General features: G+C 40.9%; 1 protein-coding gene across 10 annotated transcripts in view; it reads right to left on the minus strand.

Annotated features, from left to right (window-relative positions):
• The window catches only part of TRIO (trio Rho guanine nucleotide exchange factor), a 339,734-nt gene that overhangs the window by 201,409 nt on the left and 115,493 nt on the right, over nt 1–22,832 (minus strand). For 8 of the 10 annotated variants that reach the window (XM_066374307.1, XM_066374298.1, XM_066374341.1 and 5 more), the window contains 4 exons: nt 21,794–21,868; nt 11,713–11,827; nt 4,898–5,090; nt 1,369–1,881 (listed from right to left, as the gene is read on the minus strand). In XM_066374307.1, coding sequence (XP_066230404.1) covers nt 1,369–1,881; nt 4,898–5,090; nt 11,713–11,827; nt 21,794–21,868 — 896 coding nt within the window. Of the gene's footprint in view, nt 1–1,368; nt 1,882–4,897; nt 5,091–11,712; nt 11,828–21,793; nt 21,869–22,641; nt 22,706–22,832 lie in introns of those variants that run through there. The other 2 variants (XM_066374315.1, XM_066374347.1) reach the window with 2 other exon arrangements.

Raw genomic sequence — 22,832 nt, forward strand, 5'->3', positions numbered from 1 at the left:
AGGTTCCAGGGAGATGCTACCTGGAAAAGGATGTTGATTACGTTGTTCACAAGGAAACCATTTAAGGGGGGAGAAAAAAGGCCTATCAGTGACCACTGCTACTGTGACTTGAACCTGAATCCCAGAGACAGTCACCTGTTTTTCTAATAACTGAAAAGAAGTATCTCTAGTATCTTTGACAAGGCAGTACTTAAAATGTAAGTACACTCACAGATGTTAAAAGCTTACCAAATAACAATACTTGAAGGTTACCTTCAAACAGTCCTTTTATATGAAAGATTTCTAATGTAGTTTTTTTTCTTACTTTACAAAACACTCTTCTGTCCATGAAAACAATTCAGTGAGGTCCAATTAATGGTGATAGGCCCTAGCTGGTTGGCTCAGCAATAGTGTATCAGCCTGGTATGTGGATGTCCTGGGTTCAATTCCCAGTCAGGGTACATAGGACAAGCACCCATCTGCTTCTCCAACCCTCCTCCTCTCACTTCCCTCTCTCTCTCTTTCTTTCCCTCTTGCAACCATGGCTCGATTGGAGTGAGTTGGCTCTGAGCACTGAGACTGGCTGCATGGCCTTGGTGCCAAGAAGAGCTCGGTTGCTGAGCAACAGTGCAACACCCCAAATGGGCAGAGCATCGCCCCATGGGGGGTTGTCAGGTCAGTTGTGATGCTGTGCATGTGGGAGTCTATCTCTCTGCCTCTCCTCCTCTCACTGAATTAAAAAAAAAAAGGATAATAAAGACAGCCACATTCATGGATTGTAACACATTCCCATAGGTAGTATACTGGTTTCACATGGTTACTACTGAGTTAGCCAGTAACTGACAAACATTCTTACTGACCAGTTGGTCTGTCTGGAGCACAAGAATAAAATACTAGACTATAAATAATTACTGCCTGTATCTCTCAGAAGCTATCACTTTGACACATTATTCACCCTTTAAAAAATAATTCTCAATAATAGATCTGAATGGTATTCTACCACTGGTTTTGTATGGGCTGGAAGAGCAGTTATTTGCAAAAGACATACATACATAATTATTGCTTTCAATTAAAAAAACCTATAAAAAACTCACTCTTTTAGATGAAGATATCATTCTCGTGTATCTTGCAGGCATTTGAAACTAAATTATCAGTATTGAATAACTCAAAGTTGCTAAAATAGCACTGCATTGCACAGTGAATAGCACTGGAAAGCAGGTTCAGGGTGATCTCCGAACTGACACATGCCGTCTCCAACCAGTGCCGTGAGAGCAGCTTACCCTGCCCCAGCCCTTTCTCTTCACCAAACCAGCCTTGGCTGCTGACACCTAACCATCCAGGAAGCTTCCCCTCATGGCTCATTTTAGCATGCCTCTCCCTTCTCTTTACCTTCTCAGCATCTTGTTCAAAAAGCCTCAGCTGAAAGCACTGATCCAGCTTCAGTTTCCTCACGTGCCACATCTGATGCAGATGCTGCCGCGTCGAGTGCAGCCTGTCCAACATGGCGGACACCTTGGGTAAGAGGCTCTGCAGGTCCGCATTGCCTGACCCTGAGTTCTTTTTGGGAAAGCTGTCGCTGCTCTGAATCCTCTGGAGCAGCTTCTGTCCCTCTAAATCCAAGTCCTCTATGGGGGCCTTAATCACCTTCTTCTTCAGCTGGGAATGTTCCTCGATCATATTCCGAGCCCCCTCTAAATCCTGAGGCAATTCCTTCTTGGCTAGGATGTCCTGAAGCTCCTCCAGCCGAGAGAGCATGTGGGTTGCATTGCTAATATAATCTTCAAAAGCAACTCTGATCTCAATCCATTCCTCATGGTTGTATTCCAAGCAGCCATCAAACTCGGGAGTTAGCTGAGAAGGATCAACTACTTTGGTAAGGCCTTCTAAAGAGACCATATTTGTCTTAAGGGAAAAAAAAACAGGTATGAGACTATGAACCAACTCTATATGGTCTTATAAATCAATCTGCAATGCTGAGTCACAGATTTTCAAACTTAAAGCAAGTAACCTATTTATAGAAAACATAACATACCTTGTTCTGGCCCCATAAAAATAAATGCAAATAAAAGAGGCATTATAGTTTAGTTGCTGAAAATAAACCCATTATAGAGCAACACATGAATATTAGTTGGAATACCTAAAATTATGAAAACTTATTTCATGAGAGCTAAAGAAATAAGGTTTCCTCCTAAGAATGTAGAAATTAATGCACTCTCTTAGGCACATTAACCAGGAAACGTGCTAAATTGCCAAGTACAGAGCAGACAATTCAGAAATTTCACTTTTGTCACTGTGTCCTTCCTCACCCTCGCCATCCTACCATCTCATTCCCAACAGAGTAGTCCGCCGAGGCTTCCTACTTCTGCAATCAAACCAATGTCTTCCTCCTGGACTTTACCACCTTCTGCTAAGGACACTTATTTGTGGGCTGCTTATCTGGTGACTGGTCAGCACGGCTCCAACCAGTCCACACTCAATGTTCATCTTTCCTAAACTCCACTTCCCATCAAGTAACAGATAAAGGATATGAATGACTTTTTTTTAATGTAGACAATATACAAGGGCTAAGCAAGAAAGCTGGCAGAAGCTCTTCTCCTAAAGGTAAAGATAGAGTGTATCACTCACTACAATAATCCACCATGATTCTGAGCAGTACACGTGTTGTACATTATCTGTACTATGTGACAAGGTTTTAGTGAATTATACCTTAAACAGAAAATCTTAACCTCGCCCTGTCAGAAGTGCTGCAGGATTAATATAAGAATTATGCCTCAAGCATTAAATGCAAAGACAGAGGTAAAGGAAGAAGATTTGTGGCCTAGAACCAAAGGTAAAAGAGAGAAAGGCTGGGTTAGCTTCACCTCTCACTTCCAGCCCTGGAGAAGGCTACAGAATACTCTGTGCTACCTGCTGTAAGAAACCGCGGAGGGCAGCAGTGCTAGAAAGAGGGGCGGCATCTTATGGAGCACCTTTACTGCAATGTGACTGCACGCTCAGTCCTGTCTCATTTGTCTGGACTTTTAGTAACCTCTATGGAGGCAGACAACTTCAATAGAAACCCGGGTAGAGGTGACCTTAAAGGCCCAAGGGAGAGATCAAATTGTAAACCAGCAAAAACTTACATGCATTATTTTGCCTAACCATTATTTCTGCTCAACACATGTATAATTAAATACAACGCACTTCAAATTCTGCATCAAGAAAACTATGGAGACCCAATAAACTGTCCTCCAAAAGCACTTCTAATTGTATATGAAGATAAAGGTTTACGGGTTTCATATTTCACCTAAATCTCTTGAATTTAGTTTCAAATCAAAACTAAATTCAGATTTCAGATTGGAAATCAGTACTGTACCATGGAAAGAGACTTAAAAATGCAGGTAATACACATGTGAACCCACTTAATAAAGTGTAACATGTAACAAAGTTTAAGGATCAATACTGGGTGATGTGTTTAATACTATTATTGCTGTTGAGGGGGACCAAAGTTTTGCCACCTCAAAATACTCCTTTTGGGATATTGATTTTAAGCTGGTTATTAGCAAACAATAAACTCAGAAAGAACCTTTGATCCTTTCTTTATCTGCCTCAAGGAATTCAGGTGGGAAAAAAACTGGCTTAAAGGAAGAGAGCATCACCTTGGCATAATATAAAACTGACAGACGAGGAAATCTAGCAAAGCATGTTGGTGGGACTCCCCTCTACATTCCATTGTCTCTGGGTGGCCCGGCGGAGTTTGTTTATTACATGTTTGTGCTTTCTCATCAACCTGCAAATTACCTGCTCTCCCTTTGAAACCCCAGACCCCTGCCGCCCTCTCCTTGGTCCAGAATGGCATATAAACCTCACTGCCCATGTGTCTCCAGGTCTCACCTCTACGGCACTCCTGCAGGGACATCCATGATACATTTCAGACATTTTCTGTTACTCTATCTTCTGTTAGTTTGATTTTTAGACCAGCCAGAAAACTTAAGAATGATGGGAGAAAATTTATTTTTGCACCCCTATACCATACCATTTACCTTAAAATACATGAATATAGAACTAAGGTATCACAACGAAAAACTGATGATTGATGCTTCTCATCTCTCTCCGTTCCTGTCTGTCTGTCCCTACATATCCCTCTCTCTGACTCTCTCTCTGTCTCTGTAAAAAAATAAAATAAAAATTTTAAAAAATACATGAATATATTCACTGAACTCTAATGTTTGGGAAAGTTGCTAAAAGAAACTATTCAAGAGAGGAGAGGATCAAAGAAAGGAAAGACAGTGAAAGTATATAACTATAGCACAGAGAGATAGAGGGCAGGATAGTAAATCACGGAGGAAAGAGGGGGAAGGCGGTGGGAGAGGGGGCAAAGGGGTATCAAGGAGAACAAGTAGGGGAGGGAGGGAGATATATTGGGGTACACTTGTAACAATGTAAACACAACAAATTAAAATCAATAAAAAATTTAAAAAAATCTATTCAACCAAAAGTCATCATAATTTATTATTAGAAAACATTGAAGTTTTATTACAGAATATGGCATGAACCCAGTTGCAAGCCAGCCAAAACACTTTCTTTCATAACTATCTCATTAAAGTAACTGGTAGCTAAAGGAAAGGTTAGCATGGAAAGGACAAGGATCGTTTTATACACTGTCTGCAGACAGCAACCTTACGTACCTCCCAAACCAAGAGAACTGAAACTTAAACCCCCTTTGGGTAAAATGATCCTCTAGGATAACACAATAAATGACCCTAATTTTGTTAATTCATGCAAAAACTAATTTTACATATATAGATAAGATATGCAGTTCCCATTTAATATGTGGTTTTAAAAACCTATTATTATAAGTCTAAAGTGATGAGGAAAAGTCATTTTCCAATAAATCACAAGTATAGTTGTAGTCAGTCTGGCCACACATGGAAGTTACCTCAAATTCAAATTTAGAACTGCCAAAATTAGTCCTCTGTTTCTGCCAAAAGTTGTCTGGCTTGATTATCAGTGCAACGTGAATGCAGCAGGGGAAGGACTCTTGCAGGATCTTCAGCAGAGGCTTAATGGAGTCCCACTTGGACCCACGCATGTCCACAATGACCGTGAAGCCTCGCTTGCAGACTTCTTCACTAGAGAGAAAAAAAAAAAAACATGTTCAAGCCAGGAAGTCTTGGCACTCTTTCTGGGCAGAGTCCCTGGGCAACGCTGACTCTGCTTCCTTCCTCCTGATGTCTGTGGGGCTCCAACTGCCAGGTACGGCCAGGTGGAAAATGGGGTCGGGTGGAAAACAGGGCTGGGCTCCAACTGCCAGGTACAGTCAGGTGGAAAACAGGGCCAGGTGGAAAACAGAAGGGAAGGGTGCCCCTCTCTACCCACAGCCTGGCTGCTGGGCAGCACTGTGGTGTTGGGGTTTAGAAGGGGCATAGAAGGTGTAGAAATCAACTCAGAAAGAGCTCAGGTCTTACCCATGGAACCAAACTCCTTCTCAACCTCCCTTGTCATAAAATAACAGACTCTGGCTCCATGTGCATCAAAGAATGATGATGACTTGAAACAAACTTCAACTTTGAAAACCTTTAAAACTTTATTTTATATTTTTGGTTTTGCATCCTGTTTCCTCTTTAAGAGAGAAACAATTTCTGTATATTAACTAATCTCACACACTGCCTAGGAACTATCACAGCAAGTCATTGGCCAGCACTCAGTGGGGTCCGAGCTGACAGCGCGCACAGAACTCAGGTAGAGATGTCACAGCCCCATGAAGCACAGTCACCCGGGACTCCCCAGTCACAGGTGCTTAAACCACCCCTACCAGCGCGCTGGCAACAAAGGCAGGAGCTTCTCAATGTCCCATTGTGTTCCCTTAAACTTGTCTCGGGGCCCTAGACAATTCTCCAGTGTGGCTGTCTAATCACTGGGGGTCTGGCACCCTCTGGAGGAGTCTGTGGGGTCAATCTATTTTCATAGTAACACTGAGATTATCTGCCCCTTTCACAAGTTGCACTGAGGGTATAAAGGCAACGGTGGGAACTCTGCTGGCCGTTAACACAATGAAGGCATTACAAGGGGCTGCCATATTCCTCCTCCCATGTGCTTATAGTATGAACAAACCAACCAACCCAAAAGCCGGTTTTTCTGAAGAAACATCTTTATTGATGAAGCAATAAAAATGTTTAATTTTATTAAATCTTAACCTAAGTACTTGGTAAATACATATCAAGTGCTCTTGTAATAAAGAATAAACAAGAGTCAAAGTCCTTAAACATAGGTGAAAACCCTGGGCTCATGTGGCTGTGACTTCCCTGTGACATAGCTTCAGAGTTCAGGAACAGCCTGTCGGCTCCGCCGCATGGTGGACGCACAGCCCGTGGGGGCTGCCCATGCCGGTGCACACGTGACCCGCCTGCACACTCCCAGAAACATGCCTGAGACCCCCTAAGCGCCTGGTGGGAATTTCAGGTTTTTACTCAACAAAAACGTGCTGAAACTATGGAAAATGTATATGACATTTCTTCTGCCTCGTGTAATCACCCTGAGAAATTAGTCTAAATTAAAAAGTCAGAAAACTAATTGCTATCATTAAGTGATGTTAAAAAGCCAAAAAATTTTAAGTCAGAATTAAAACCAATCTCATGCTCTCTTGCATGAGTTCACTCCTCTTCCCTACACGTGTACACACACACACTCACACACTTCCTTATTTTGATTCACATCATCGGAATAAGTCACATCCTGAGTTTCACAGCTGTAAAGTTCCTAAGACAACTATATCAGTGTAAGAGGCTTTTCACAAAGATATTCTGAAAAAGTTTCTGGGGACAGAACCTGAGCAGCCAGCAGCTCACAGCCTGAAAACACGGAGTTGAAAGCCACAGAGAGATCAGATGGAGCCAGCAGCCCTGCAGCCTAGCGTATCACCCAAATGTGGGGCACTGCAGGGATGATCTGATTAACGTCGGCTACCTATTCCTATTAGGACTATGAACCAGAAAGGAGTTAACACTTGGCTCACACGCTCCTCACACTATCACCTCTCCGGCCCTCAGGTAGGTCCTAGGCCACAATCCAGCCAACAACATAGGCCTCCTTCACAAATCCTAGAGGTAAGCAGGGCTTCCAGAAATGTCTGAAAATCTCCCAAGTCACTGAGATCAAGGATTCTGGAGCTGCCTGGCTTGCTGGGGTTTGCCAGGTTGCAAGATTCCATTCAGTAGACACGTCAGGGCCGCAGAGGCCCGGGGCAAGGCCAGCCTGAGCAGCAGGAAGCCTGCACCTGGCGCGTTCTCCCCCAGGCCCTCCCCTGGGCTGCCACACAAAGACGGGGACTGGGAACCCTGGCGGAGTTCCGCTGCTGTTAGTTGCTGTTTGGTAGGCTGCACTTTCAACACCAGCCTTCACCATATCAAGACAAATTCTCTGGCAGTCTATCTTCCATTTCCCACAGCCCCACAGTATGTACATAAACTACAAAGCCCCTCCACTTAAAAGGGCCTTAAAAAGAATCCTAAAGAACTTGAGGCTTAACAACAGGAACAAACTGAAGGACACAACCCAAAGGCACCCTGAGCTTGCAGAGTTTACAGAAGAATTAACTACTCATCTTCCTGCACAATCAAACTGTTAGCACTGAGACTTCCCAAGACATGAGAGCTGCACAGGAACCGAGCTGGGAGTACACACCCTTTCAATCACCTGTCTTTACCAAGTTAAACGCCAGTCGTTAGGAAAACAGTGACTAGCAAACCACCCCGAGCCCAGTTCTGTTCATGAGCAGCTAAAGGAACACGTGCACATGGCAACAGGACGTGGGCTACAGCTATTCCTCCGCCGTAAAAACTTATTCATCAGTACATTAGAAAGTGTGACTTACTCATCAGTTTGGCTGGCAGTTTCAACAAAGAGCCTCATTTTATCTGTGATATAAGAACATTTCACCTGACCAGTGGTGACACAGTGGGTAGAGGGTCAACCCAGGACACTGAAGGCCCCAGTTTGAAACTCCAAGGGTGCCAGGAAGAGTGTGGGCTTGTCAGCGTGAGTGTGGGATTGACATGATTTCAAGGTCAATGACTGAAGCCCAAGGTCACTGGCTTGAGCCCAAGGTTGCTGCCTTGAGCAAGGGGTCACTGGCTCAGCTTGAGCCCCTGGTGTCAAGGCACATGTGAGAAGCAATCAATAAATAACAACTACCTTTCTCTCTTACCCCCTACCCTTTCCTATTTCTCTCTCTAAAAAAAATTAATAAAACTGAGGTCCCTTCTCAAGGCAGGTCACTGGAAAAGAGAAACTCTTTAGTTCCTGGATGAAGAAAGTTCTTTCTTATATGAAAGTTCATGAATGAATCCATTAGAAGTCTCCACATTATTTCATTAGCGACCAAAGAGTCAGAGAGGTTTACCCATTTACCTACAATGAATCATTTTAATGTTCTAGAATATAATTAGCATGATTCGAGCAAGAAGAAGAAACCCCTAGAAAAGTACCAAGACTGCTGTTAAACTCCTTGCTGTGCAGGAATCCCCACGACACCAGCAGGAAGTTCTGCTGAGACTTGTTTCTCCTGTGCCCATTTAATGGAAAGTTTCCTTGCACATGAATTCTAAGAAAAACACTCTGTTAATTCTTTTTTTTTTAAGGAGGGGGAGGAGAATGGAAGATGATCCAACTAATAAACCTCAACCACTCACCTCTCTCAGATCACGTTATGTTTAACCCGAGGGCCACGTCCTAAGAGGCACACAGGCAATCTAGAGGTCACACAGGAAGAAAACAAGATGACCTGGCTCTAGAACACAGGTCAAAGGGGGGAAAATGGAAGGAAAGAAGAGCGAATATGAAAGATGGAAATTATTGTACTAATTCTGAGGCAGCTACCGTACCTGAGACCCTGCGCTGGGCGTTTACATAAATAATCTTACTGAAGACTCATAATGATCCAAAGAAGTTCAGATTAACATCACATTTTGTAGATCAGAAAACAGATACAAGTAATGGAGTAACCGGTGCCAGGTCACAGTCCGCCGCTGCCGCCCATGCTCTCGGGGATGGCAGCCTTCTCTACAGTCTGGAATGTGTAGCACTGAGACTGTCTGGCAAGGGACAGCCAGAGATTTCCTTCACATCACAGAAAATTTCAGGAGTGAGGACAGAGGAAGAAATCTCACACACTCTCAGAACTAAGATTACAAGCAAATCCACAAGTCCAAAAATATTCACACACCATTAACTTGCTGATCATTTTCACTGACAAAACAAAGCAGCGCTCACTACAGGTAGCACAGTTCTTTTTGGGTCAGTGTGGGATCACTGGCGGACCCAGAGAGGACTCATTGTAATACCCCTTCTGTCCATTTGGACCACTGTGAAATTTTCCTCCATTATCACTTGGCAAATGAATCACTTATATGTTATTCTCACCTCTCTCTTTGCTCATTAACCAAGGTCAAGCAAAACGGCATTTCTTGTCAACTGGAACTGTAAATACAAAAGCAAATCTAGGCAACGAAATGACGTGACTCCTCAGGAGGTGGAGGGTCACCCTGTGCACTTAAGTATTTATAAGCCAAAGAACAGAATGTTTGGGATTTGTTACAAAATATTCCAGTGGAGAAATTAGAAAAAAAAACAAGACTGGCAAACCTTGAGTAACTGAAGCTAGATGACAGGTGTGTGGGGTTTGCTACACTACTCTGTCTGCTCTTGTGTATACTCACAATGTTCCAATAACAAAGTTTTGTATGTTTTTTTTTTTAAGTGGGTCATCCAGGTGATCCAAAACATACATGAAAAATTTTTTGATAATATTCCTACTACTTTGCTTAGAATTCAGGCTGGGGTTTAGACGTTTTCTAGAGAACACAAAGCCACGCCTTGGAATAGTGAAAACAGTAAGATGCCCCAAGCCATCAGAACTTAAAGTGAATGAAATGAAAATTTTTATATTTACAACCAAAAGAGATTTCAAAACCAGAATGCCAGTTGCCAAAGTTATATACAGCAATTCAATTATGTAATATTTTAAAAAAAATAACCTGGGTCATACCAAATTCAACTTGTTTTTCATATGTGCCTTGACCGGGGGGCTACAGCAGACTGAGTGACACTTTGCTCAAGCCAGCAACTTTGGGCTCAAGCTGGTGAGCCTTGCTCAAACCAAATGAGCCCGCGCTTAAGCTGGCGACCTCGGGGTCTCGAACCTGGGTCCTCCGCATCCCAGTCCGACGCCCTGTCCACTGCGCCAGCGCCCAGTCTCAACTTTTTTATTAAATTACATAACAACCATTATTTTGCTAGGTAAGAATTTTTTTTTACTTTATTCTTTGTTTCTCTTTTCCATTATTAGCACAATACCTAGCAGACAAGAACTCAGTAAGTGGCAGTTATCAACTATATTGTTATTTATAAATGATAGTGAGTAGTACCATATATAACTTCTAAAACTCTTCCCAACGCTTTGATTTCAACAGTTCAGCAGCTCAAGAAAATACCACAGTAAAAGGAAAGGGAAAGCATCTTCTGCCTGGATGAGTAGGGCGCTATCATTCTGTCACTGATGACTCAAAGTGACAGTTGTCCCATAAAGGACCCCAAACAGAAAACCCAACAACTTCTTCAGCTGGTCAGACGGTCACAGAAACGATGGGTTATACACGGGTACAGCTGTCTTCGCTGGCAGGTGTCACAAACCCTGTGCTGGAGAGAATGTAGTCCATTCACCTCAACCTTCAGAATCCATTATGCTGCTACTGATCATCTTTTATTATTCTCCTGCGTAACATGTTCCTTAAAGTAACTATCTACTCTAGCCTATATTATGACCGAGATTTTTTTACACGTCCTAATTTAGTCTCTCAGGCAATGTCCTCCTTTAGCATACGCCATTCTGAAATAAAGATTTCTTCTTTTTTCAGAGGGGAGCACCCCTCCAAGTCTCAACACACAAAAATCTCTCGTTCCAGACATGGCTGCATCCTTGGATGGTATCACAATATTCCATTTTCCGAAAAGTAATCTGAACAATTAAATGGAGCTATTAATGTAGCAGGGGAATTTCTGTCACTGGTTGTCAGCCAACACAATAAGGAAAACCTTTATTAGAGCAGAAACAAAGATTCTAAATTCCTCAAGTACACACACGGGCAGATTCCTATTCATTGTTCTTCACTTTGGGGCTCTCTGGAAACAAAGCTTTGCCTACTCTTGGTGTTCTTCAGCATGCACGTGGACCATCTCCCTGACCATCACTAACAGACTCTTGGACTGGATGGCGGTTCCCACACGTGGCATCCTGTCGTATTAGTTGGGAAGGATATTTAACGGCCCACAAACTTCATGCTGCAAATCAACAGAATACTTGTTAGGAACCAGAGCTCGGCATGCATCAGAACAGCACTCTCTTCCTGGGGTTCCAGGGCCCTGCGTCCTGGGGGCAGAATCAACTCCAGGTCTCCTTCATTCTACTTCAGGTACCACGTCCTAACACCCAGCATGGGAAACCCGACCCCACCATCACCAAACAAAGCTCTTCACTCAAAGCACGTACCTTCTTGTTGTCCCACACCCAAAAGTGTTGTAAGCATGACAGATCAGTCACAAAGTGGAAATGAGAAAGATCAGGATTTTAATTTCATATATACTATTGTCTGTTTGGAATCCAGGCTGGGGTTTACCGGCAGTTGTTTTCTAGAGAGCATGGTGCTGTATCTGAGAACAATGAAAACAGCGAGAAGCCCGAAAGCACCCAGAACTTACCTAGGGATACAGGCTAGATAAGAAATGAGTCTCCTGAGATCCTCCTGTCGTATTCTGTCATGATTGCTGCGGGCTGGAAAGGTTAAAATGGGACCTCCACGCTTATCTCTGCCACCTGAAAAACAAACATTTGGAGCACACTTAGAAACAAGAGAAGACAGGACATGAACGTGCCACTGGAAGTCCAAGGACCCCGCTCAGCCACTCACACAAAGCTGCACCCCAATCAACTGCAAGGCCAGAAAGAACCGTGCGAAGGCCACAGTCCCTGTCTCGGCGGGCACATGGCCAAGCAAATTCACCCCTCCCAGGACTCTGTAGTAAAAGTCTGAGTTCTGCACACCACCCAGAAGATATTACAGAAAGTCTTGGCCTTTTCTTCCAATGTGTTTCCTCCTTCTTTCATGTTTATGTTTGGAGACAGAAAAGTTGCCATGTCCATGTGCCATGTACACATGCTCATTCCCCTTAAACAACCAACCACCTCCTCCCAGTGCTCCTTGTCTCTCTCATTCTCCTCCAGACTGTCCCCTCTCCTGCAATAAATTTAGTAAGAAGAAAATAAAAAAATAAAAATAAATTTTAGCAATACTGGCACTTACAATTTCCTGGGATGATTAACACTCTCTCTAAAAAGGAATAAAACTTTATTTTGAACATTTAAAATGATCTGCATGTACTGTTCAGTCACATAGTCTAGAAAAGTGTTAGTTAGATTATTTATAAATCAAACAACTCTGGTATTAAACGGGAATAACACTAAATGATAGCTGCCAGTACATGCTGTGTGTGGTATCCAGTGGTCGACACACGCATGCTGCTTTGATTACAATGACCCTGGTTAAGGGGATTTATCGTTCTGGCCATATAATTAAAGATACAGAAGCTCAAAGAGCTTAAATAAAGACAAAAGGACTCTGCCAGCATGGTCACAGCTGGGTTCTTTGAACTGCTAAGAGCTTACATAATTTTTCAAACTAGTGGCTTTAGTTCTTTCTAAAGTAATAAAAAATGTCATAAGGACAACTAAATGATGAGATCCTAGGCCTTTTTTATGAATGAAAGGTAGTATTAAAAATGAGAAGCAGTAGTTTTAATGAATAGAATGTCATTATCAAGTAATCATCTAAAATATCAGGTATTTTTTAGGGTAGTATCAATGGCTCTAGGTTTTTAGAATACCTCTTGTCTCTGATGTAAGACAGGAAACATTTCAATATTTTTATTCCCCAACAGCTTTCATTCCTTTCAAATAGAAGTCAATATCCTTCATCAAAAATACTACAGCTCAACATATTCTATAGAAACTTGAGTTTTTAAAAATTTAGTATAAAATTTAGATTTAACATTCATCCTCTCTTGGTAAAGAGTATCACATCTCTTCCTGGACCACCATTCTGAATTTTTTAAATGCAACAAACAATCTGTTTGATTCAGTTGGGAAACGAAATGCTGATGACCCATGTTCAACTTTCCTCCCTCTGGGGTCACTGTATCTCCCAATGAAGTAAGTCAGGCTCTACCATGGTGTGAAAAGGAGAACCCCAAATCTGCCCAGCAAAGACAGTCACGTGGGAAGTCAACAGGTTTACACACTGCACAGGGTCATTCTGTCCACTCCGAAGTGAAAACTCAACGTCTGTGTGTGCAGCTAGGGGGACTGGCCACTTCCCCTTCCCACTAGAGATGTTCCCAAGTGTGTAGCACTCACGGGCGTGGTTCCCTGAGACTCACCAGCAGGCTCATCTACCAAAGAGGCTCCCTTTCATGTCCTAGAAAAAGCTTATTGAAACCTAAACTTGAATTTCAAAATAAAGGGGAAAAAAATCAATTTGTCTTTTTCCTTTTTTCAGAATAGAGCTTTAAAAACTCTCCAGGGTAGTTTTAAAATTTCATCAAAAATCACTTATGATTTTAAATACTGAAATAAAAACTTCATGTTCTCTATTTAAATAACTTAAATTTTGTTTTCACTTGCTAACCTCCCTGCCTGGAGGGGTATATCTTCCAATATATGGTGTGTCTCAGTCAGTAACAGTCAGGTACCAAAATCACCCATCTGCTGACCCTTCTCTGTGAGGTTAAAAAATAAATATAGTAGAATCAATGAAATGTAGTGTTAATTCAGAGGTACATGGTTTCTGATCCTCAAGGAGCTTAAAAGCAATACAAACAGATGTCTATTTAGATTATATGTCCCAACGTTTAGCTTGTTTGCTAATGTCACAGAAGGTACCCAAATGTAAACAGTTTGGGTGATGAAACAGAAAAGTTACAATTTCAAAGTTCTAGTCCCTGAACTAATATTTAATAATGTTGCAGCTTATAAAAGCTTCATCTACTATATATACTTGTGTGTCTGATGTGAACCCACAACCTCATGGTGAGGCAAGCAGGACAGATGTCAGTCCCATTTCATAGACAGGAAACTCAGCACCTTAGTTTGGACAATAAAAAGAAAAGGGCAGGAAATCTATTCCTGTACCTACCAACGTCACAGGATATCTACGTAGGCGTTTTACAATCTTTGAACCTCTCCATGTCTGTAATCAAAACCCAACAGTCATGAGGGGTTATCTGCCTATCCAAATGCGTGTCAGTCAAAATAACCCGAAAGAAATCAAAAAGGACATTGTTTTATTTTCAATTCTTATAAAAACTACATGCTCTCTACTCTTCCTCTCCCTACCTTTTCTTTCTATAAGGCACCTATCACACTCTAGTAAACTGTGTAGCTTACACATCTGTCCCCCACCCCCGACAAGAAGGGAAGCTCTGTGGAGACAGGCATCATTGTTCACTCACGGACATCAGTATATTCTCTCAATGCCCAGCAAAAGATGGGCACATGAAAGCTACTCAACAAATGTCTGCTGTATGAATGGATTTTTCTGTATTCCACAACAACTTAATGAAAAATACCTATCATTTATCAGGAAGTTAAAAATGAGAATGCCAGGACATTCCTATAGAAAACGCAGATGCTAAATAAACTGAGGTTTATTTTCATATTAGGCTGAAAAGATCCCAAATTTCTCTGTGTGACAATTATTCCTTAAACTCAGTGACACTCACTCCCTCTTCTAAAAGGTAAAAAAACGTCCAGGGGACTTGGTCACATGAGCAGCATGGCTGAGATTCAGAGCTGTCCCTTAATCTTTAAATAAATGAAGAACTCAGCTTTCACCCACTGAGAATGAACTTCCCTTGGAGGCACACTTAGTTGCACAAGTATAATGTACATTTCAATGAACCACCTGGATTTCCCTCTGTAGGGCCCTTATTTGAATTCCTGGATAGTTTTTACCACTGAAAACTATTCTTTAACCCCACCACCACCACCACCCCACCCCACCCCCACCCCCCAAGGAACAGTCTAACTGACAACCATGAAAAGCTCTGAAATGATGTGGTTTGTAAAAGAAAAACTATGGCTACAATCTGTAAGTCTATTAGGAGTGAAACTCTGTTGAGAGGGTGTCCACTGGGCCCCTGTCCAGGAGCAGCTAAGGTCCTTCACAGGCTCTCCTCTTCCTGCCTAGTCCCGAGAACCAGAAACTGGCTGACAGTTTCTCATGAAGACTCTAAGAGGCCTGACCAGGCAGTGGTGCAGTGGATAGAGCATCGGACTGGGATGCAGAAGACCCAGGTTCGAGACCCCAAGGTCGCCAGCTTGAGTGCAGGCTCATCTGGTTTGAGCAAAGCTCACCAGCTTGGACTCAAGGCTAGAGCAAGGGGTTACTCGGTCTGCTGAAGGCCTGCAGTCAAGGCACATATGAGAAAGCAATCAATGAATAACTAAGGTGTCGCAACGAAAAACTAATGATTGATGCTTCTCATCTCTCTCTGTTCCTGTCTGTCTGTCCCTATCTATTCCTCTCTCTGATTCTCTGTCTAAAAAAAAAAAAAAAAGACTCTAAGAGGACTCTTGAGTTCTGGGAAGGCCTCTGACAGTACCCAGCCTTCCAGTCAGGCACTGAGGACTCGGACTATACTAGATGCCAAGAAGAATAGATGTGATGGATGGGAGGTAAGCCCTCCTTCCCTTTCCGTGAAATGCAGAACTCTGCAAAACTGGAATGAGGAATTAAAGTCAGTAGTCACAATACTATCAGCAAACCTCTGAGAAATCAAATCCTACATTCCTGTCAGTACCTCCTCTTGCAAAGGTGAAATGTTTACCTTGCCCTCAAAAAGCTATTATAAAAAATAATCCACTGTTAATCCATAGGCAACTGACTGAATAAATTATAGTGTACATGCAGTCAGTATAGAAACATACAGCTGTAAAAGAAATGAGGACTCTCTGTACATACTGCTATCTACTGCTTTCTGGGATACTATGGAAAGTGAAACAAATGAGGCACAGAAAATGGCACATAGTAATTACTGCTTATCTAAGGAAAGGGGTATAACAATGGATGGATAGATAGATGCACTTATTGTTAAAGCGTAAGAAATCAAAAACTAAAGAAAACAAAAACAAAATGTTTCTTATAAGGGAGGAATGGTACAGGGTGAAAGAGATAAAGAGAAAGATTAGATTTAGGCCCTGGCTGGTTGGCTCAGTGGATAGAGTGTTCAATTCCTGATCAGGGCACACAGGAGAAGCGACCATCTGCTTCTCTTCCCCCTCCTTTCTCCCTCTCACAGCCAGTGGCTCGATTGGTCTATCAGCCCCAGGAGCTGCGGACAGCTCAGATCACTCAAGTGTTGGCCTCAGGCACTAAGGATAGCTTGGTTGATTCAAGCATCGACCCCAGACAAGGGTTACTGGGTGGATCCTGGTCGAGGTGCATACAGGAGTCTGTCTCACTATCTTCCCTCCTCTCACTTAAAAAAAGAAAAGAAAAGAAACTAGATTTAAATACATATTATCTTTAACTTTTTTTAGTTTTTAACCTTGGAGTGATGTACACATTTTATTTAACATTGAAGCCAGCTTAGGTGGCTGGTTTTATTAAGGCCTTAAAAAGGAAACAAATGATCCTGAGTTTCAAGTTGGTAGGAACTTGATCCACACAGAGATGTATTCTATGTGACTTTAAAACAGCAATAGGACAGTGCATTCCTAGTGACATATGCTCTGAGGACAAGAAAACAACAAAACTATTGAATTACATTTGGTAGTCCTATTGTACTAACATCAGTACTATAATGTAAATATGCAATTATGTTGATGAGGGTAAGAACAAAGACTTTCAGCATAAGGAAAAAGAGATACAAATACATAATAATTATATATATATATATATTATATATATATATAATATATATATATATAAAATCTGTAATCCTAAATGTGAATTGGAAATTTTAGAATGAAGTTATGACATCTTTCCTCATTGAAAAAAATACATCCATACATCCATACACACAAACACACACACACAAACACACACACATTTCCTAAATGTATCCACTGAAGAACCACAGAAACAATGGTCCCACCAGTGACAGTGACCTTCCTTAGCACTTGGCACCACTCCCCATCAAAGGAACCAAGGGACTTTTAGAAAAATGGCTGATGCAAATGTAAAACAGGAAACAGACAAGTTGGGCTTGAAACATTTGGTAACAGCAGCAGAGAGAAGTTGTGTTACTGTGATACACAGATTCAGCAGCCAAGCTGAAGAGGCTCCTACGGTCCAAAAATGGGAAAACTTTAACTTCATTAAGAGAAAAAGAAAATGTACAGTGAATTAAAACACATCAAATAGGTTTAAAATCATGAGTTCGAAATGATGCTTAAAAATTAAAAATCAAGTTTTTTTATTAGTCTGAAATGCCTAATGGTCATTTTTCATTAATCCAAAAATTAGACAAGAATCAATCATTTATACTGCTTTTCCTGTATGAACTGTGTTCTCAGGGTAACCAAGAAACTGATAATGGGATATTTCTCTTTATGGAATACCCAAGTTGATAAATGAGAAGAAAGGATATAATTAGAATGTCAGCATTTTGCAACCCTAGTAAAATACTAGATCTAAGCAATGATCACCAATAAATGCTTAACCAGACTCTCCCAATAAATTCCCAGTAAAACTACACAGCACCACCCACAAAGGATGTTTGCCTCCTTCCCTGCAAAACTGAAGCTAAGTCTAACCAAGCCTCAAGATTTAGCTTCTATTATAGTTCACAAGAAACACAGGGCAAAGGAAACATGTTAAATGACCACCCAGGGATGCAACCAGTAAAACCTAATAAAATGTAGAACAATCAACAGGAAAAGACCTGGTTTCCACACCCAATAAACATAATGGGGTAAGATTTAAAAAAATAAAAGAACCTATAAATTAAAAGAGACATCAGACATATCAACTAATTGCAACATGTATCCTAAAAAAATAAATTATACAACACATAGGGAAATTTGAATATTGATTGGCTTTTTTATATTAAAAAATTACTACTCATTTTTATGTCTGTTAATAGAAGTGTGAAGTTCTTTAAGCTTATCTTCTAGTGAACTAAAATTTATAAGTAAAATGATATGATAACTGAAATTTACTTCAAAATTATCCATAGTGACAGGAAAGGAGGAGTAAATAGGAACATACTATATATGAAACAAGATTATTGAAGTGTACCAAGGACTCATGAAAATTCATACTATGCTCTCCTGTGCGGGACACTGAAATGTTCCATGATAAAAAGTTAAGGGAATGAAAAGTGTTCTTAATTCTGGTAGTCTGTCTATGAGTTCTTTTAAGGCCCAAATCCTAGTGGAACCACGTGTCGTGGTTGAAATTATACATAAGATATCATATAGAATATAAATGAGTACATATATGCATGTGTGTATACACACACATTAAATATATAACATATACTGCAGTTAATATACTATAAATATATATCATGCATTAAGTATGTGTAAAGTGAGCATAAACTATATTATACACACACATACACACACCATTAAGTAGACACTACAGGACACATTTTTTAGTGCCCCTACTTCCGACTTCAAGCATGAAGTAAGATATGTCATCTAACCTACTCGCTGACTGGAGAAAGTATTTTGCTATCTTGAGTGCAATAGGATTACTTTATAGAGTACCTGGAGATAACACTGAGTATCAGAAATATTCAAGTTCAAGGAATCCTCACTAGTTTTGACTTATTAAGTAGTTCATGGAATCACTGACCTTTGGCTTGCTTGTTAAAAGCCCTGGCTACTCCACTTAGATTTAATTTACTAAAAGCCACCCATATGGACAGCTTTTATAAAGGTGTCTATCATATCCCTAATATTTTTTTAAATGAGGTCTTAGCAGCAAGATTAGCAATTGTCAGCACTGGGGTTTGAGAAAATGGGGACCTGGACATGGGGTTCTTTCAGGGTTGATGGAAATGTTCTGGAATTGGGCCATGATGATGCTTGCACAATCTTGTAAATACGCTAAAATCCACTGAATTATATACCGTATTTCCCCATGTATAAGACGCACCTTAATTTTGGGGCCCGGAATTTGAAAAAATGTATTAAAGTTCTTGAACTCAAGTTTTATTCATCATTAAATTCATACAACTCCTCATCTGCATGAAAAAGTGGGAAATGCAAGTAAAAAAACCTACAACCACTGTATAAGACGCACCCAGGTTTAGACCCTGAATTTTTTGAAAAAAGGTGCATCTCATACATGGGGAAATACGGCACATGTAATATAAAAAGGTGGGTTTTATATTATATGAATTACTTCTCTCAAAGAAGAAAAAGAAAAAATTAGTTCACAGGTGAAAAAAATTTTTTTTAAATTTTCCATTGATTGAGAAATGGGGGAGGTAAGAAAGCAAGAGGGGAGATGAAGAGGGGAAAAAGGAGAGAGGACAGAAGGGAACAGAGAGAGAGAGAGAGAAAAGCATCAACTCGTTCTTCCACTTTAGGTGTACTCATTGATTGTTTCTCATATGCGTCCTGCTCAGGGATCAAACCTGCGACCTCAGTGAGCTGGGATGATGCTTTATCCACTGAGCCACTGGGCCTGGGCTCAGGTGAAAATATTTTTAAAGTTAACTCATTCTTTGTAACATTTACCAAAAAAAATAAATAAACTTCACCATACAAATAATCATTTGTTTTTAATTTTATGATTTTTTCCGTTTCCCTTACTAAATGAGATAACAGCAAGCCTAAAGCAATTAGCAGTCAGCACAGGCTAACTCAGTTTGCCAATTCTGGTCATAAATTAGGAAGTACTATAAAAATGTGGTGGCACCTACTAACTTCACCTCATTAACACGTCTGGTGAAGTCCTACCAGCTCTCATATTTTATAACAGCTCCATATTAATTTTTTGCCATGCAAAACTTTCCTCCCCACTAAAGATACTAAGCTTAATTATCCCTGTAGAATTTAAAGTTTCAGCAAAGATTCATGATATGATCCTAAAAAACTAATGATTTCATTTCTTCAAGTTGTTAAAAGGGAAATAGTTTAGTTTTGATAGGAACTTAGATAAAAATGCCATCTAATACTGTATTCTGTATTAAGTGCCTAATAAAGCATTGAATACAAATAAAAATCACCAACCTGAACACTACAGTTCTACATCCCCATTCCAGGGGCTTAACATAAGGAGAAAGCGAAATAACTAGAGATTTAGGAACAAAAGGGGGGACAGAAGGAATAGGTGCTCTCATCACAGATCCAAACTTTAAAATAAAAACCAATGAACATGCGAGATCTGGTTTCCTTAACTCTTTCTTACTGATGCCTCTGATATATATAAGTAGTCTTTTTATTCTATCAACTTTAGAATCCATCTGTAAACTACAAAGTCAACAGTTCACAAAAGTGGCATAAGTCCTTATTATGCAGTTCGTCAGTAAAAATTAGTCAACTACAATGGCTACTTTTAACACAGTGAATTACAAGCCAAGAGTTGTTTGCTCATTCATTTTTTAACATGTGTTCCCATAGACCTAAAGCACCTTATTTTCATGAAAGTCACATAACCTTCTGTTAACCTTCCAAATGCATTATGCATTAGATTTACTGCACAAAATCATGAAACAGTGTGAGATAGGGGCCAAGAAATACTGCTAGACAGAAAGCAAGGTAAGAGTAACAAAAACACCACAGGAAGCTGCATCCCAAATATATACCAGTTCCATGGACTGAAAAGCCATACACACACCATACAAAAGCAACAAGCAGAGTTATAAATTCAAAATAAAACATGTTCAAGAGGAGACATTAGATCAGTATAGTATGCCTGTTGGAAAAAGATAAACAGTTATCAAGGGAAACACATCCAGGAAGACTGTCTAAAAAGCATGTGACCATCTATAGATTTATTTCCATGTAAAACAGCAAAACAATCTTGCAAGTTTTGTTTTGTAACAAGTAATTTGGTGCCAAAAATGGTGTAATACCCAATGGCTGTTCTGTTCATGTAGGAGGGGACCCCCAAGGAGACACCCCAGGAAACCCAGACAACCCTAAAGCTGACCCTCTGTGTGCAGAGGTCAGGGCGGTCATGTGCCCCAAAGCCTGGAGGACTGGTGCAGACTGTCACCACACTGCAGGAAGGCCAGGTGCCCCGAGGACAGGGTCCTACAAGTAAGCGGAGGACCTGGCTGGTAGAGACGACCAGGGTTTTCATGGTCCATGACAAGGGTTTTAGGAACTCCAGAACCAGTGAGGCCAATGGAAGAGAGGCCACGGATACACCCGCTTCTTCACCTCCTTGAACAGGAGGCAACAGGGAACTACAAAGTACAAGAAATCAAGATAAAAAATTCAGGACACATCAGCATATGGTCACATTTCCAACAGTTTTGCTAGGATGTCAGACTTTTAAAAAATTAGCTGTTTTACCTAACTGATTGGGACAAAAAGAGCCCAATATTTACGGACTGACAGACACACATTTCAATCACCAGCGTTTCCTGACTTATGATGTGCCTGCCAGCTAGAAGAAAATGCTTTAGGCACTAATTCCTCAGGAAAACGCTAAAAGAATAAAGCAGTTAAAAAGCCACCAAAATGCCAACGCTTCTGTGGGTACGGCAGGTAAGCTGGAAGCGTCAGAGGATCAATAAAGCAGATCAGAAGGTTAAAGTTTACCTGAAAGATATGCAACTTTTTCCTTTAATATTGGCAAAACATCCATAGCTTTCATTTCATCGTTTTTTCGAAACCCTGAAATACAGAAGAAAATAAAATTACTAGGTTGCTTGAGGGACATTTCATTTCTTATCATTCTACCCAATGCCAGCACAGCAGGTACTTCACACCCATTAAGTCACCTCTAGAAATATCATCATTTGGAAACATTTGAATTCTGGGAAGGAAAGTCTCTGATCACAGAGTTATCTTCTATTTTAATGTCAAGCCATGATTTGCCTACCGATCCAGAGGCGACTATACCAGATGGGTTCTCGGCCATTTCTAACAATCAAAATCTGGTTCCAAAAAGACAGGATATAAAGTCAGTCCACAACATTTCAAAATTTTTCATTTTAATCTTGTAGATTAATGTAAATTCTGGCAAATATAGCAGCAACACTGTTTTTTAAAAAACTACTATGTGTGGCACACTAAAACCTCTAGGGGGAGCCTCATCCTACGAGACTTCAGAGTCGTTAAAAATAAACAGTAGCAAGGAGGGGAGATTATAAATAGCTGGGGACTGGCCACAGTTCCCTCTTGGCTTTGTCCTTCCAGGCTTTCTGGGTCATGCCTCCCTGGAGGAATAGCACTGGCTAATTTGGTAAAGATGGTCCAGTTTGCCTGCTTCAGAGGGTGGCCAAGGCTCTCTTCTCTGCACCAACTCTTCCCGCTCCTCTCAATATCTCAGAAGGCCAAGTGGAACTACTGTGGAAAAGAAGCATGCAGCAAGCAAGTTAGGCCAAGCCAACATCCATCTAAACAAAAGGGACACTGGCAGCCCAAACACATCCAGCCCAGCTCACCAGGGAGAATGCCCACATGGGAGTTTGAGGTCATAATGTTCAGACTCATGATAACGTCTCAGGACATTTCTCTTGGAGGTCTCCAACAGAGGTCATCTAGGTTCAGGGTTGCTGGCCATACTCATCAAAACTAGCAACTATGGTTATTGGCAGAGGACTCTCTAGAAAAAAAAAAAGTAAGACTTCTGCTC

The sequence above is a fragment of the Saccopteryx leptura genome, chromosome 1, assembly GCF_036850995.1.
Source record: "Saccopteryx leptura isolate mSacLep1 chromosome 1, mSacLep1_pri_phased_curated, whole genome shotgun sequence".
Lineage (NCBI taxonomy): Eukaryota > Metazoa > Chordata > Mammalia > Chiroptera > Emballonuridae > Saccopteryx > Saccopteryx leptura.